Source organism: Otolemur garnettii, unplaced genomic scaffold (assembly GCF_000181295.1).
Source record: "Otolemur garnettii isolate 467f Iridium unplaced genomic scaffold, OtoGar3 scaffold00060, whole genome shotgun sequence".
Lineage (NCBI taxonomy): Eukaryota > Metazoa > Chordata > Mammalia > Primates > Galagidae > Otolemur > Otolemur garnettii.
Window position 1 is genome coordinate 1,260,903 of NW_003852455.1, and position 16,406 is coordinate 1,277,308.

General features: G+C 34.4%; 1 protein-coding gene and 1 pseudogene across 6 annotated transcripts in view; both read right to left on the reverse strand.

The window, feature by feature from the left end:
* The window catches only part of DLG1 (discs large MAGUK scaffold protein 1), a 322,247-nt gene that overhangs the window by 200,502 nt on the left and 105,339 nt on the right, over positions 1–16,406 (reverse strand). For all 6 annotated transcript variants that reach the window (XM_023514828.1, XM_023514827.1, XM_023514826.1 and 3 more), the window contains exon 5: positions 1,221–1,385. In XM_023514828.1, the coding sequence (XP_023370596.1) occupies positions 1,221–1,385 (165 nt within the window). The remainder of the gene's footprint in view (positions 1–1,220; positions 1,386–16,406) is intronic.
* Positions 3,825–4,675, reverse strand: LOC100942836 (annotated as a pseudogene).

Below are 16,406 nucleotides of genomic sequence, written 5' to 3' on the forward strand. Positions count from 1 at the left end.
AAAAAAAAAAAAAAAAGAAGAAGAAGAAAAAAAAGAAAGGCAGAAATAAACAGTATTATAAACTTTAAATGGTCTGTGTCTACAAATGCTATAGACATTAAAAGATACCAACAAGGTATTATCAATAATACTTTTAAAATGAATATGAAATAGGAAAATTCCTAGAAAAAAATAGCCACGCAAAATCAACTTTTAGCAGAAAATCTGTTAAACTTTTAACAATAGCCAAGCAAAAAAAATAGCCAAGCTAAATCAACTTTTAAACAGAAAATCTGAATAGTACTATTAACCACTCAATATTTAGACTAGCAGTATGAAATCACTCCTCAAAGAGAATTACCAAATTCAGGTAGGTTTTACTAGTAAGAAATGATGCTTATTCACAATGCATACGACTAACAAAGAATTGGTATTCAGAATACATATGAACCAATATAAAACAAGCAAAAATCTTAAATGGGCATGTCATTTAAGTGACCAATAAATATATCCCATGTCACTAGTAAACAGAAAAATTCACATTAAAGTCACAATCAGATACTATTTCAAAACCAAAAAACAATGGCAAAAGAATACCAAGTACTGATGAGAATATGGATCAATTAAAAACTGTTATATACTGCTGCTGAACATGGAAATTATACAACTACTGAAAAACAACCTGATATTATCCACGAAGATGTATATATAAAATTGGTGTTTACTGAAGCACTTTTTATAATAATAATAATAAGCTGAAAATACCTTCACATCCATCAAAGGTAAGATAAATTGTAATATGTTCATAAAATAGAAAATTCTAGAGCAGTGAAATGAGGTAATAAATATTAGGAATATAATGTTGAACTGCTCAAAATCAGTTTTATAGTATATACAGTATGATTGCTTTTACATAAAGATATGCAAAATAAATAATATATTGATTAGAGATCTAAATATATGGTAGAACTTCTTAAGAAAGGATAAATATCAAATTTAGAATTGTGGTTATTTCTGAAGGAAGAGGTGACAGCATCAGGAAAAGTTACATACTTTAAAGATAACGTAATGCTCTTTTTCTATACCAACTAATATTTAAAACAAATGTTTAAAACGTTTCAACGTATGGTATTTTAAATATACTGTAAAAGTTACTTTCTTTATGGGAGCTCATAGACAAAGATAGAATCACTGAATAAAATCCATACTTTAAATATACTTTAACATAGTTATTATCTTACCTTTATTGGTGAAATATGAGAATGAGAAACAAATCCATGGACATTCTCAATCTCTGACAGGTTCTTCTCTGAGACATGAACCAATTCTGGACCAATCATCTCATTAGTGATTTGTGGGGAAATGTGCTCTTGAGGAGGTGTATCTTCATCCTGATACCGATATTTCTGTAAAATAGAGAAAACAAATATGAATGAAACCGAATAGCAAAATGAGTTCACTTCAAATCATGGTTTTCCTAACTAGCCATTACTCAAAGTTTAACAGTATGAAAATTGCTTTTATTGTTGAATACATTAATCTGAGAAAAACAAGATTTAATTTTAGAAGTGATGCCAATAATTTAGTAACAACATTTAATCTGATTATTAAAAATAACCCAGAGCTAGATAATAAAGAAGTTTGAGTAATGATCTGCCTATTTCTCACCTAATGTTAGCTGAGTCATGTATCCTCTAAGATAGTAGTCTAAGTGAAGTCACCATGAAAAGTCAGTTATTTAGCTAAATTATTCTGGTTTTCTTTTATAGTTAATTTATAAAAAGTGATTTTAAAAGCCAGCCATTTCAATTTCTAACTGAAAATTACTCTAGTAGATAACAGCATTTTTCTTTTATCTACAAAACTCTCTCTCTCACACACACATCTCTTGTGCAATCTATTCTTTCTTTCTTTTTTTTTTTTTTTTTTTTGAGACAGTCTCACTCTGTTGCCCTGGGTAGAGTGCCATGGGGTCATTGTAGCTTACAGCAACCCCAAACTCTTGGGCTTGAGTGATCCCCCTGAGTAGCTGGGATTACAGGAACTTGCCACAATGCCTGGCTAGTTTTTCTACAACATCCAGCTAGTTTTTTTATTTTCAGTAGAAATGGGGTCTCCCTCTTGCTCAGGTTGGTCTCAAAACCCTAGGATCAAGCCATCCATCCACCTAAGTTTTAGGATTACCAGTGGGAGCCACTGCACCCAGCTGCCCCGTGCAATCTATTTTTCAAAAATCCACTAATTTTTGAAAACTAATGCTACTTTACAGCATATACAAAAATTATAATTATGGGAAATAGGAGAAAATAGAGTACATGTTTCTCAACTCTGGATTGGAAAATCTATACATAAACAAAACCAAAACAAAACAGAATATTCTCTTTCCCATCATCTCCAAATAAACTTATCCATAAGGAAAATGCACAATAGAAAAAACTTTTAACAACAAAGGATTATTAGCCACGATAAACTGCTCTTATAAATGACTTTTTAAAAGAATAGTAGTCAGAAAACAGAAAGGGGTATTCAAAAAAGGCATACGAATGGGTCAGTACACCTATAGGAAAAAATACTCAAACTTCTGTAATAATCCAAAAAATACAGCATCAAGCATTAAGAGAAATGGACATAGAACATCACACTCATGCTAGAGGTCTTCAAAAACCCTGAAAATGTTTCCAGTCCTTGATCTAGGAATTAATCTTAGAGACAGACTGTAACAATGAGGAGCATAAATATTCGTTGTATATAGAAAAACATGTATGTTTATACATACACAAAAAACTTTAAGAATAGACTTGACTGTTGAAAGTTACTATCCAACCTTCAGCATCACTTTTTAAACAGTATCCTTCCATAAAATGGTATAATTACATGGCAAACAACAATCTGGCTTATATTAGTATTAGCTTGCTTATATAACAGAAGAAATGTTTTCACATGTAATCACAATTATTTTCAAAACCAATGAAGAATTCTCTAAGTTTATCCAATAAGCAAGCCTGAAGTTAATACAAACATGTTTATAAAATCTAACACAGTTTATACATTCAGTTGAGTGGAAGTAAAATTTCAGTACATTTCATTTCAGTACTTAGTAGTAAATATAAGAAATACAATTTGGTACCATCTTTTGAAACTTTACAGGTACTCCACAATTTAGTATGTACTTTAGGGATACATATATGTAAAAGGGATATTACTACAGTGTAGTTTGGAATAAATAAAAATTGGGAACAAACTACCTATGAGTAGACTAAAAAACAGCTACATAAATTATGGTATATCCATCCTAGGATATATTATGTAGAAGTTAAATTGGGTAAAAATTAACTTCTGACAGGAAAAGCTGAAGTCGTAGATTACTGAATAAGGAAAGCATGTCTTGAACCTATAGATAAGATATTGTTACATATCTGTACTTATTTTGTATGTAAAACTGTATGTACATAAATACAGGGTGTCCATAAAGTTCATGTAAAATTTAAAATATTAAGCTATTTGAAACTATAAATACATAGTTTGAACATTTTTAAGCAAAGCAATAGTGTATGCATATATAAACATTATTCAAGGGCTGCCCAGAAAGTATCCAGCCATGTATGTCCGTATTTTTCAGTGTACACATGGCTGGACACTTTTCAGACAGTCCTCATATATAAATGGCATGTGAATGTGTGTGAGAGTATGTGTGTCTTTATCTCCATATGCATGAATGTATATATGTAATCTGGGGGGATTTGAAAGTAATTAAAACAAAAATGGTTCATCCTAAAAAGGAAAAGTATTTTTAGAAGTTATATCTTTTTTTTTTTCTGTCCCTACTATTTTATTGATTACTTTGGGCCTGTGCCAGGCTGGATGGAGTCACTATTCACCAGCTTCCAGGTGGAGCCATGAGAAGACCTTGGCCCAGCCTCCAGGGATTGTGGAGTTTGGAGAGGCAAGTCCAGCCTTTTCTGGCTCAGCACAGGAACCCAACTAGGATTACACATGGGGGCCAAGAGCACAAGGTCACTCTCCATCTGCAAGCCTAGTTGTGCTTAAAGAAGTATTCCTTGCTGTCATCCACGTTGGGCTTGATTGTGTAGCTGCCTGGCTTCCAGCCAGCGGGACAGACTTCCCCAGGCTCCTCAGTATACTGGAAGGCCTGGACCAATCGCAGCGCCTCATCCACGGAGTGCCCCACAGGCAAATCATTAACAGTGATCTGAGGAAGGACAGCCAGCGATGATAAAGAGACCCCTGTAGGCAATGCCTTCATCTTCTTTCAGCACACCATAATCATGAGACAAGCTTCTAGTCACATCAGCAAGCAGAAGGATATTTAGGGGGCCTAGGCCTCCCTCCTTCTGGGGGGTGTTGATCCAAGCCAAGTGGGTGAACTGAGAGTCCACAGAGACCCCCAGCACCTCGCAACCCAGCTTCCGGAAGTCTCCAGCATGACCGCTGAAAGCGATGATCTCCGTGGGGCACACAAAAGTGAAGTCCAGCCAGTAGAAAAAGAGGACCAGGTATTCCCCTTTGTAGTCTGTCAGCTTCACCTCCTTAAAAGAGCCATCCACCACAGCTGTGGCTTTAAAGTCAGGGGCAGGCTTGCCGATGTGCGCATTGCCAGAGGCCATAAATGAAAGCTGAGTGGCAAAGACCCGACTGGCGGAGGACCAGATGCGTGGACCCGTGTTCTCAGCGCCCAGAAGTTATATCTTTTAAGTATCTTTTAATCTGTAACTTTCCTCTTGATCCCTTTTTATTCCTTACAATTACTGAAAAATTCAAAGCATTTGACTTATAGGGATTCCCATTAAAATCACCGCATACTCATGTGGTAATTTAATGTAGTCCTTTCCGCTTCTCCATTTCCTATAAATGGGCAGTTGTATGTAACAACTGGGTTAGTCTCAAGCCAATCCTTTGACCAAACTGTAGGTGGTGGTGTGTTCTTTTATGTGTACACAACCTCTGGTGATCTCTTCTGTGATATTAGGAGCTCTTGATACTTATGCTTAAATCAAGTTGCAAAATAGTGATAATCTAATTCCATATTTCTTTTCCATTTATTTGAGGAAATACATATATTATTAAAAGATAGCTCCTTTTAGCTACTATTTGGTTACTTGTTGGTATGGTTCACAAAGGAATAATGGAAAATACTTTAATTTTCCCTTTATTTGCTAGTTTTCAAAATAGATTAAAAAATTGGCTCCCTATCATCCTTCTAAGGTAACTAGTTTTCTAGCTATCATTCAATGCAATCCCTATCAAAATCCCACCTGGAACTTCCTCCTCCCTCCCACAACCCAAAATTGACAAGCTGATCCTACTATCCCTATGGAATTGCAAGGGACCTGGAAAAGCCAAAACAATCTTGAAAAAGAAGAAAAAAGTGGAGAACTCACACCTCCTGATTTTAAAACTCACTACAAAATTACATTAATTAAGACTGTTGTATTGGAGTAAGTGTAGACAGATAAACCAGCAGACTAGAATTAACAGTCTAGAAAGATATCCTCACATGTATGGTCAACTGATCTTCAACATGTGTACCAATACACAGAAAGCAAAAGAAAATCTTTTCAGTAAATGATGTGGGGACAACTGGATGCAAAGGAATGAAATTTAGACTCCTTCCTTACACTGTGCACAAAAATTAACTCAAAATGGACCAAGATCTAACTATAAGAGCTAAAGTTATAAAACTCTCAGAAGAAAACTTAAGTGCAAATTTTCGTGATCTTGGATGAGGCAATGATTTCTTAATTTTAAAACAGACATTTTTTCAAAGAACATATACAAATGGCCAATAAGCACATCAAAAGATGTTTAACATCATTAGTCATTACAGAAATGCAAATCAAAAACATAAAACATGACTTCACACCTAAGAGGATGACTATTAAGAAAAAAGACTGACAGTTATATGTGTTGCCAAGGATGTGGAAAAATGATAACCTTCAAACATGGCTGGTGGGAATGTAAAATGACATATCTGCTTTGGAAAACTCAGAGTTCCTCAAAAGATTTCGTTAAGTTACATTACAATATGGCCAAGTAATTTTAATCAAGTGAATTGAAAACATCCAGCTACAGGAAAACTTGTACATAAACATCCACAGCAGTACATATTATTCATAATAGCCCCCAAATGCTAACAAACCAAATATCCATCAATTTATAAATGGATAAAATGCAGCATATCCATTTAGCAATTTACAATTTAAATCCATATAATTTAGCAATTATAAATCGATAGATTACACATATTTGGTTTAAATCTAGTGCAAATATTCTGTTTTTAAAGCTCAAATTGTCATTATCTCTAGCCAGAAGGCATTTCTTGGTTTCTAAATTCCCTTGTACTTGTACCTTTAAGAAAAACTAGTACAACATAATAGTTAGGAAAGGTAAATTCTATTATTTATTACAGGTTGAGCATCCCTAGTCTGAAAATACAAAATCCTAAATGCTCCAAAATCTGACACCACCACCATGACACTACTAGTAGCAAATTCCATGCCTAACCTCATGTGACAGGTCAGAATCAAACACAGTCAAAATTTTGTTTCATGCGCAAAATTATCAAAAATATTGTATGAAGTTACATTCAGGCTATGTGTATAAGGTGTGTATGAAACATACATCTTGTGTTTAGACGTAGGTCCCATCTCCAAGATAAGATACCTCATTATACATATACAGATATATATATGCAAATATTGCAAAATCTGAAACACTTTTTGTCCCAAACTGTTATAGTCTTGTTTGTACTACTGTAAAGGAACACCTAGACTGGATAATTTAAGAAGAAAAGACGTTTGTTTATTTGGTTCACCAGTTCTGTGGGTTGTACGAGAAGTATGGCACCAGCATCTGCTTCTGGTGAGGTCTTCAGCAAGCATTCAAACAAGGTGGAAGGTGAAGGGGGAGCAAGCAGCGTCACATGGCAAAAGAAGAGGGAGGTGCCACTCTTTACACAACCAGCTCTTGGGTGAAGTAGTAAAATGCAAACTCATTCATACCAAGAGGGAAGGGCACCACTCTATTCATGTGGTATCTGCCCCCACAACTCAAACACTTCCTACTCAGTCCCACCTTCAACATAAGAGATCGAATTTCAACATGAGATCTGAAGGGAAAAACAAACCATATAATGACACTTTGGATAAAGAATACTCAATCTGTAATGATTCCAGAAAGGGAAATCTTGGGTTCGTTAAAATTATTATTAGAGAAAGTATTTCCAAATAGCAATATTCATTTGTATTTCTTATTTATCTAAAGGTTGATCTCATTTCCAAAAATTGTTTTAACATTGAAAACTTCCACATAAAACAAATTTACTAACGGAAAAGAATGCAAAAAGCTAAAGCCTTCCCCAAGATGTTCAAAAAGTCTAACTTACTTATTAACACACTAAAAGAATTAAAAGGTAATGATGAGGGGGATAGGAATGAAGGAGGAAGAACATATAAAGTGATTATATAATAAGAACATTCTAAACACATTTCTCCATTTTTTTTTTGGTTTGTTTTGAAGCCTGGTATCTTTGGTATACATCTTTCACCATCCTTAATCTTGATTAACAATATGAGCACTATTATTTACTTACTACTGAGACTTGAATTTTTTTTAAGAGACAGAGTTACTTTGTCACCCTTGGTAGAGTGCCATGGTGTCACAGTTCACAGACCTCTACCTCTTGGGCTTAGGCGATTCTCTTGCCTCAGACTCCTGAGTAGCTGGGACTACAAGCGCCTGCCACAACGCCAACCTATCTTTTTTTTTTTTTTTTTGAGACAGAGCCTCAAGCTGTCACCCTGGGTAGAAGTGTTATGGCATCACAGCTCACAGCAACCTCCAACTCCTGGGCGCAAGTGAGTATCCTGCCTCTGCCTCCCAAGTAGCTGGGATCACAGGCGCCCGCCACAATGCCCAGCTATTTTTTGGTTGCAGCTATCATTGTTGTTTGGCAGGCCCGGGCTGGATTTGAACCCACCACCTTAGGTGTATATGGCTGGCACCTTAGCCACTTGAGCCACAGGTGCCGAGCCCCAGCTATTTTTTTGTTGCAGTTTGGCTGGGGCAGGGTTCAAACCTGCCACCCTCAGTATATGGGGCTGGCGCCCTACTCGCTGAGCCACAAGAGTTGCCCTTGAAATATGTTTTAATTTAGAAAATGACTATGCTACTTCTTTACTGCTGTTAGATAATTTACACATGTCTTTCTTGAGAAAGAATTAGTTTTCCTTATGGAAATGATGCAGGTTCTTGAATCTATTAGAAAATCTAAAGTGACTAAAATTAAGACCAAAAACTTACTTATTAGTACAAGCTTCTTAAATCAATCCCAAACACCAGAACAAATTCTTTTTAGTTTATACATATCTTCCTATATTCATTAACAAATTTTAAAAGAAATATTAATAGTTTGTACCACATATTGCTCAAGTACTCCAACACACTCCATTTTAAGAAAAATAATGAGACATTAACATAAAAGCAATGGTGAAGTTTAATGGGAATTCTTAAAACAGATGAGGATTAATAAATGTTGATAAATGGAGTGCCAAAACCACCATCAATCTGGAACCCAACTTCCAAATTTCTTTTTTTTTTTTTTTTGAGACGGAGCCTAAAGCTATCCCCCTGGGTAGAGTGCCATGGCATCATGCTCACAGCAACCTCCAACTCCTGGGCTCAAGCGAGTCTCCTGCCTCAGCTTCCCAAGTAGCTGGGACTACAGGCACCCGCCACAGCGCCTGGCCATTTTTTGGTTGCAGCCATCATTGTTGTTTGGCGAGCCCAGGCTGGGGATTCGAACCCGCCACCTTAGGTGTATGTGGCTGGCGCCTTAGCTGCTTGAGCCACAGGTGCCGGGCCCCAACTTCCAAATTTCAACAAAACTTGAGGTCCTGGGTGTATGATGTTTTTATGTGTATAATGTTTTATCTTAGATGTTGATATAAATATTTCAAATGTTTGTTAAAATTTAATGGTAAGTGCTAATATAAAAATGAGAAAGACTAGATAAACCATGAGAAAAGGAAATTAAAAAACAAAGACCTTCTGTCGTGAAACTAGGAAAAGTTAACAAATAAGAAGAGTTAAAACAAATGAAAGAAAATCATGATAAATATTAGAAGGAACTTGAAAATGTAATAAGAATAAATGTAAATGTATATCTGAATTTAAAATCTATCAAAGAAGAGCTAATTTCTGAAGTTTTAAAGAAGACGACAATCTTCCAAAATCATTAGACAATCAGATTACAGAAACTGAAAAAACAAGAAATCAATTTCGCTTTGAATATGAATTTAAAAATGTTTTGGAAGGAAAAACAGCAAACTGAATCCAACAGTAAAAAGGGAAATGTGTCCCCAAAATACAAGGATGGTTCAATATTAAGACATTCATGTATTCATATATTTTACCAAATGTTTTTTTTAATCAAAGAACAAAATTCATACAATCACCTCACAGAGGCTTTTAAAATCAGAGAGAACTTCAAAATCAATGAAATATATTAATTTAAAAGCACAGAAATTTACATTTCCTTTCAAAAATCATTACTTTCCTTTTTTAGATCTTTAACAATTAAAAGTTATACTTTCAAGGTTGAAATAAATAGCCTCTCTTGAAAAAGAAAAAAGCATTAAATTATATTCACTCTAGACCCATAGCAAGTAGTAAAAGTACACAAAACTGGTGATACTATAACTAAAATATCACCCAGCAAAGAGCCATACGGGTTGGGAATGAATCTCTCTGTGGCTAAAGGCCCTGGAGTAGATGCTTATCTTTAATTTTCTTAACTAGAGTATAAAGAATTCTTCCCTCCCAGTGTAGCACAAGAGCCAAGAGCTTTTCTACTTTTGAGCTAAAGATACATGTATAATCCTATTCCCACTCTTAGGCTCCCTGGTTTGGGGAAAATTATGCATGAATCACTGTGATTTCCATATTACACTGTCTTTATTCTACTTATGAACTGCAAATGCACTAACTATAATACAAAAATACATACAAAGCACTGTTTTGTTCTTAATAATGGTTTAATATAAAGCTATAGGAAGAGAAATAGAAGAATTATGTAACAATAATGTTAGATTTAGTTTTCCTGACCATGACAAAAGCTGTTTCAGGACAAACTTTTAAAATGAGGCTAACTACGCTCTTTGTAAAATACCTGCTGGTTTGTGATAGGAACTGTAGTATAATTTTGCCTGTTCTATTAGTTTGTTTGTAAAATTATTTAAATGCATTAACTGGAGCTGGGATGAAGATTTTAGGTACAATTATACTACTGTCTGTGGTTAAACAAAGTTTCCAACTAGTATTAACAGGAACCAACCTAGATAAACTGGGGGAAACAATGTAGCAAAAAACTGGTTACTACCCATGAAAGAATTGATAAATATCTCTAAGTATTTCTTCCAGTTATAGTTGGCCCTCTGTATCTACAAGTTCTACATCTGCAGATTTAACCAACAGCAGACTGAAAATATTCAGGAAAAAATAAAAATACTACAACAATTAAAACTAACACCACAAACCCCAATATAGTATTAAACCTATTTATATAACATTTACATAGTATTAGGTATTATTAATATAAATAATCTAGAGATGATTTAAAGTATATGAAAAGATGTACACAGGTTAAAAGCCAATACTATGCCATTTTAAATCCAGAGCTTGAGCATCCACAGATTTTGGTATCTTGGAGGGTTCTGGACTCAATCCCCTTGGGATACCAGGAGCTGATTATATTCAATTGCTTGGAATAAAAATTAATTAAAAATCCCTGGAACCACTGACAGCAATTGCTGAAAGAGTAAGGTCGAAGGAGAATAGAATTACTATTCAAACTTCTTAAAGAAAGAATTATGATATGCCAAGATAAAATTTCCACATATGAAACCATCTGAGCATGATGAAAATGTTTTCAACCTTCATATAATAAAGCTATCCACATGAGAAATGGTTTGCTTTACCAATATTAGGACTTGCTCCTTTCACCTCCCCCCCCCCGAAATAAATCCTAGAGTAAAGGGAGGGCAGATAATATAAGTAAAATTGTGATAAGATTTTGTAGAAATATATACATTTCCAAAATTGGCCATGACTGGATGAGATAAAACCCTGAAACAATAACCACGAGGGAAAAGAACATTCTTAAAAATTAAAAGATAATTCCTCAGAAAGGACCACAAAAGAAAAAACAATCACATTTATGAATATAAATGCAAAATTCTAATATACTCCAAGAATGTCAGAATAATTAAATATCAATAAATCTCTTAATAACTGGCCTCATTAAAAAGTCAAAAAGAAAATAAAAAGAATTAACAAATACCAAATAGTCAACAAATAAAAACACCCATGACTGATTAAAACCAATCATTATCACCACTACTACCCTTTGCAGTATAACAGTATACTTGGGCAGTTTCCTACCATAAGTCAAACTACGTACATCACAATTAGTGGTGAAAAATAAATACTCATTACATCAGAAACAAAACTTTTTTGTGGCTATTATAACAAGTCACCACAAACCTAGTAGCTTAAAACAAAACAAAATTTTTATTTTATAGTTCTGTAGTTGGAAAATGCAAAATGTGTTCCCCTAGGCTAAAATGTAAGTGAAAAGTTACTTTCTTGATATATAACATTTTTCTATTTACCAAAATGTCAACCATTAATCATGATTAATGGCAAAAAACTAAACTCATTCACACTGAAGTCAGAAATAAGATAAAAATACCATTACTACTAACACTGTTCAGGACATATAAGAAAAAGAAACTAAGATACAAAAATTAGAAGTAAAAGAACAAAATTACCACAATGATCTGATGTTAAACCCAGAAAATCTAAGAGAAATGCAAAAAAACTACCATATATAATAAGAGATTACAGTTAATTATTTAGGAAAACGATGAATATACATGAAAATATGAATATATAAAGATCAGTTACTTTCATTTAACTATGTAACTAAGCTGGACTATTGCTAAAGATGGCCTGCTACCTAGTTTTGTAAATCAAGTTGTACTGGAACATTGTCACACTCATTCATAATGTATGTTTTGTTTATGGCTACTTTGGGGTTGCTCTCCAGCTGCTTTTACAACACAGTGGTGGAGCTGAGGTGATAACGGTCCACAAAGCCTAGAATATTTATTATTTAGTCGTAAATATTTATTATTTGGGCCAGAAAAGTGTGCCGGGCCCTGATTTAAACTAATAACAATCAAATGAAATGACATAATGAAATAAAAGGTCATATTTGCGATAGCAACACAAAAATGCCCAGGAATTAATACCAATGAAGTATCCACATGTCCAACTTTACCAAATTGAAAGAAGATAAAACATGTTCTTGGCAGAAAAGAATAGGGGGTGGGAGGATGTAGAGATAAACTTAGTGGGGGAGATCTTATCTTTAACTTGATTGTTTAGTTGGGAGGAAATACATTTATCTTTAATATAATCCCATCAAAAAGATCAACAGAAAACGTAAATGATTGATTAGGAATTTAGTAATCAATTCAAATGTTTAATTAGGAATTAGAAAAAGTAACTAAAATTCATATAAAAAACAGCAAGAAAAAGAGAAAAGTCTTTAAGTGAGGAGTAATGAGTGTGAACTATCTTCAATAAATTTTAAAATCTACTATAAAACCTTGACCATTATAAAACTTTGACCATTAACATATGGTGTTACTGGTACAAGAACAGAAAGATCAGTGAAACAAAGAGGATTGAGACCCTACATCAGGGGTCTTCAAACTTTTTAAAGCGGGGGCCAGTTCACTGTCCCTCAGACCATTGGAGGGCCAGACTGTGGGCCCTGGGATGAGTCGGCTGCTAAGCAGGACAGGCAGAGGTGGCAAAAACACCAGGCGGGCCGGATAAATGTCCTAGGTAGGCCGCGTGTGGCCCGCAGGCCATAGTTTAAGGACGTCTGCCCTACATTAATGGAAGTTTAGTACTATTACATAAAAGTTATATCATTGTTTAAAAGATAGTCAACAAATAGTAGGTGGGGAAATGAGTGACTATAACAGAAAACACCCAGAATGCCACAAGATTCTTCTAAAGAAATTTGTTTATAACTACAATTATGTAACTTTAAAAGAAAACTGAGAAGCCATTAAAAAAACGACTAATTGATTTGATCATAAGTTAAAAAGCAAAAAACTAGGGGAAAATATTTGTAACATTAATCCAAAGGACTAACTTCACAAACACATATAGAGACTATAAATCATTAAGAAAAAGATCTAAAACCCTCCAGTCCTCTCTCCAATGCACACAATAAGAATGTAAAAAGTAAACAATGTAGAGAACAAAACTCTAATAAGTCTTAAATATGCAAAAAGATGTTTACCTACTCCCCAAAGCATAAATATAAAGCTGCACTAAGATGCTATTTTTCACATTATTAGACTATTAAATATCCAAGTTTGACAAAACTATACTGACGAGGACATGGGAAAAAAAGCATTATCATATGTAACTGTGGCATGCACGAAAGTACCTCTATAAAAAGCAATTTCACAACCTCTATCAAAATGATAAAATACACATATCCTCTGATCCAATAATTCCACTTTTAGACATCTGTCTTATAGAAATATTCCCATGTGTACAATTGAGGTATATGTAGGCAGTTATTCACTGTAGCACTATTTGTAAAATCACTAATTAAAAACATCCATCAACAATGAACTTGTCAAATAAATCATCCCTATCCAAATAAGAGAACATCATAAGCCATAAAAAGATGAGAAAGGCCTTTAAGTATATAAATAGGAAGAGCTCCAGAATATAATGTTAAGTAGCTAAACCCAAGTTCACATAGGTGCTCACATGTATGTTTAAGAGTGATGAAAGAAAACACATATTTGCTTTTATATGGAGAAACTAAGATGCACATAGAACAGATGACTTTAGCTGCTTGATGAGAAAAGATGTGTACCTGGAAGAAAGGGTAAAATGTTTCATCTTTATATGCCTTTTGGATTTTGGAAAAAAGTTAAACTTTTAATAAGTTGATAAAATGATCATTATATTTAGGAGATACTGTTATACATAAAAACGTATGCAAATCCACTGAAAATTTAATAGAAGTCATTTAGTAATTTTTTTTTTTTTTTGAAACAGAGTCTTACTATGTCGCCCTCTGTAGAGTGCCACGGTGTCACAACTCACAGCAACCTCCAACTCTTGGGCTCAAGCAATTCTCTTGCCTCAGCCTCCTGAGTAGCTAGGACTACAGGCACCCACCACAACGCCTGGCTATTTTTTGGTTGCAGTTGTCATTTTTTTTTAGCAGGACCAGGCTAGGTTCAAACCTGTCACCTTTGGTATATATTGGTTGGCACCTACTCACTGAGCTACCAGTGCTAAGCCTGTCATTTAGTATGTTAACTGATTTAATAATTAGTAAGTATCAAGTTCCCATATTTAAATGATAAATTAAAATACATGTGACTTGGGCTAACACTGAACAATGCTGAGAATTGAAGCATGAATCTTCATTTCCTAATAGTGTCTGATTCTCTGAATCACTGAAATAGGCTTTCTCCACTGGACATTGCTATAGCACCAAGAGAATGCCAGGAATTGCTCATCGTACTACAATTCTGAACCACCAAGGCCACTGCCCATGCAGAAACTAGAGTCATTTTTTTTTTTTTTGAGTCAGAGCCTCAAGCTATCCCCCTAGGTAGTGTGCAGTGGCATCACAGCTCACAGCAACCTCCAACTCCTGGGCTCAAGCGAGTCTCCTGCCTCCGCCTCCCAAGTAGCTGGGACCATAGGCGCCTGCCACGACGCCCAGCTATTTTTTGGTTGCAGCTGTTATTGTTTTGGCAGGCCGGGCTGGATTTGAACCCGCCACCTTAGGTGTATGTGGCTGGCGCCTTAGCCACTTGAACCACAAGCGCTGAGCCTAGAGTCGCTTTTTTAAGCAAATGAATTTGCCAGCCAGTTCTAGCTTCAAAGATGCTCTGAAACTTTTGGTGTTTATTAAATTTGTTATCCCTACTTGAATCTGACAAGCAAATTAGGTAAAATCCTTTTAAAAAACATAAATGATTATTTAAAGCAAAAAGAAAAAAGTCACAATACTCTTGTAGAGTTTGTAATATGTATATGTAAAGATTCAATACATACAGATTTAATACATGAGAGAACTAAAGCATAAAAGACAACAGAGACCAGAGGATGGTAGTATTGGTAAATAGACCTTTACAACTGCAAAATATCTGTATTTTATGTGATGGGGTACAGTATTATGAGACTATGAAAAGTTGAAGATATACATTTCAGTCCTGATAGCAACTAAGACAAAAATGTAAAGAGACATATATCTAAGAAGTCAATAGTTAAATTAAAATAGAATACTAAAAAACATTCAAATAATCCTAAAGAAAAAAAAAAGGAGAACAATGGAACTGGAGAGGGAACAAAGAGAAAACAAATCATTTTAAAAAATCATTTAATCATGTTGATAATTGTATTAAATGTAGATAGATTTAAACACTATAATTAAAAGACAGAGATGAATAGAATGAATAAAAAAAAGGAAGATATGTGCTTTATATGTAAAGATAGAAAGTGAAAGCCTCCTAGTGAAAAAAGATATATCCTATAAATTTTAAGTGTAAGAAAGCTTAAGTGGCTATATTAATATCTGATAAAGCAGACTCTCAGAATTTGTCTCTAGAAAAATTTTAAAATGCTATAAGAACCATAAATGTGAGTACCTAATAACAAAGCCTTAAAATACATAAGCAAAACCAAAGAAAACTGAAAGGAGAAATAGATAATTCCATCTTAGTAAGAGATTTAAACTCCCTCATCAGCAACTGATAAAACTATAAAAATATTAATAAAGACCAACGATCTAAACTATCAAACCATTTTGACCTAATTGATATTTATGATATACTACACTTAACTGAGGAAAATACATTATTTTTAGTGCACATGGTACATTTGCTGATATAGTAGAACTTCCATAGTTTGACCACCTCCTTACACTGACCACCTCCTTAAGATGACTTTATTTTAATAGACTAGACATACACCACACATACTCAATGGAAGTTCCTTACATTAACCACCTCTGTATGCTGACTGGTTTATCACAGTCCTTGGGATGGCCAACTTAATGAAGGTTCTATATATAGTCCATATGCTGGGCCATGAAACAACTGACAAATCTAAAAAAAATGAAATCATAAAGATTATGTACATTCTCTGACCACAATGGAATTAACTTTTTTTTTGAGACAGAGTCCCACTATGTCACCCTCAATAGAGTGCAATGGAGTCACAGCTCACAGCAACCTCAAACTCCTGGGCTTAAGCATTTCTCTTACCTCAGCCTTTGAAGTAGCTGGGACTAGAGG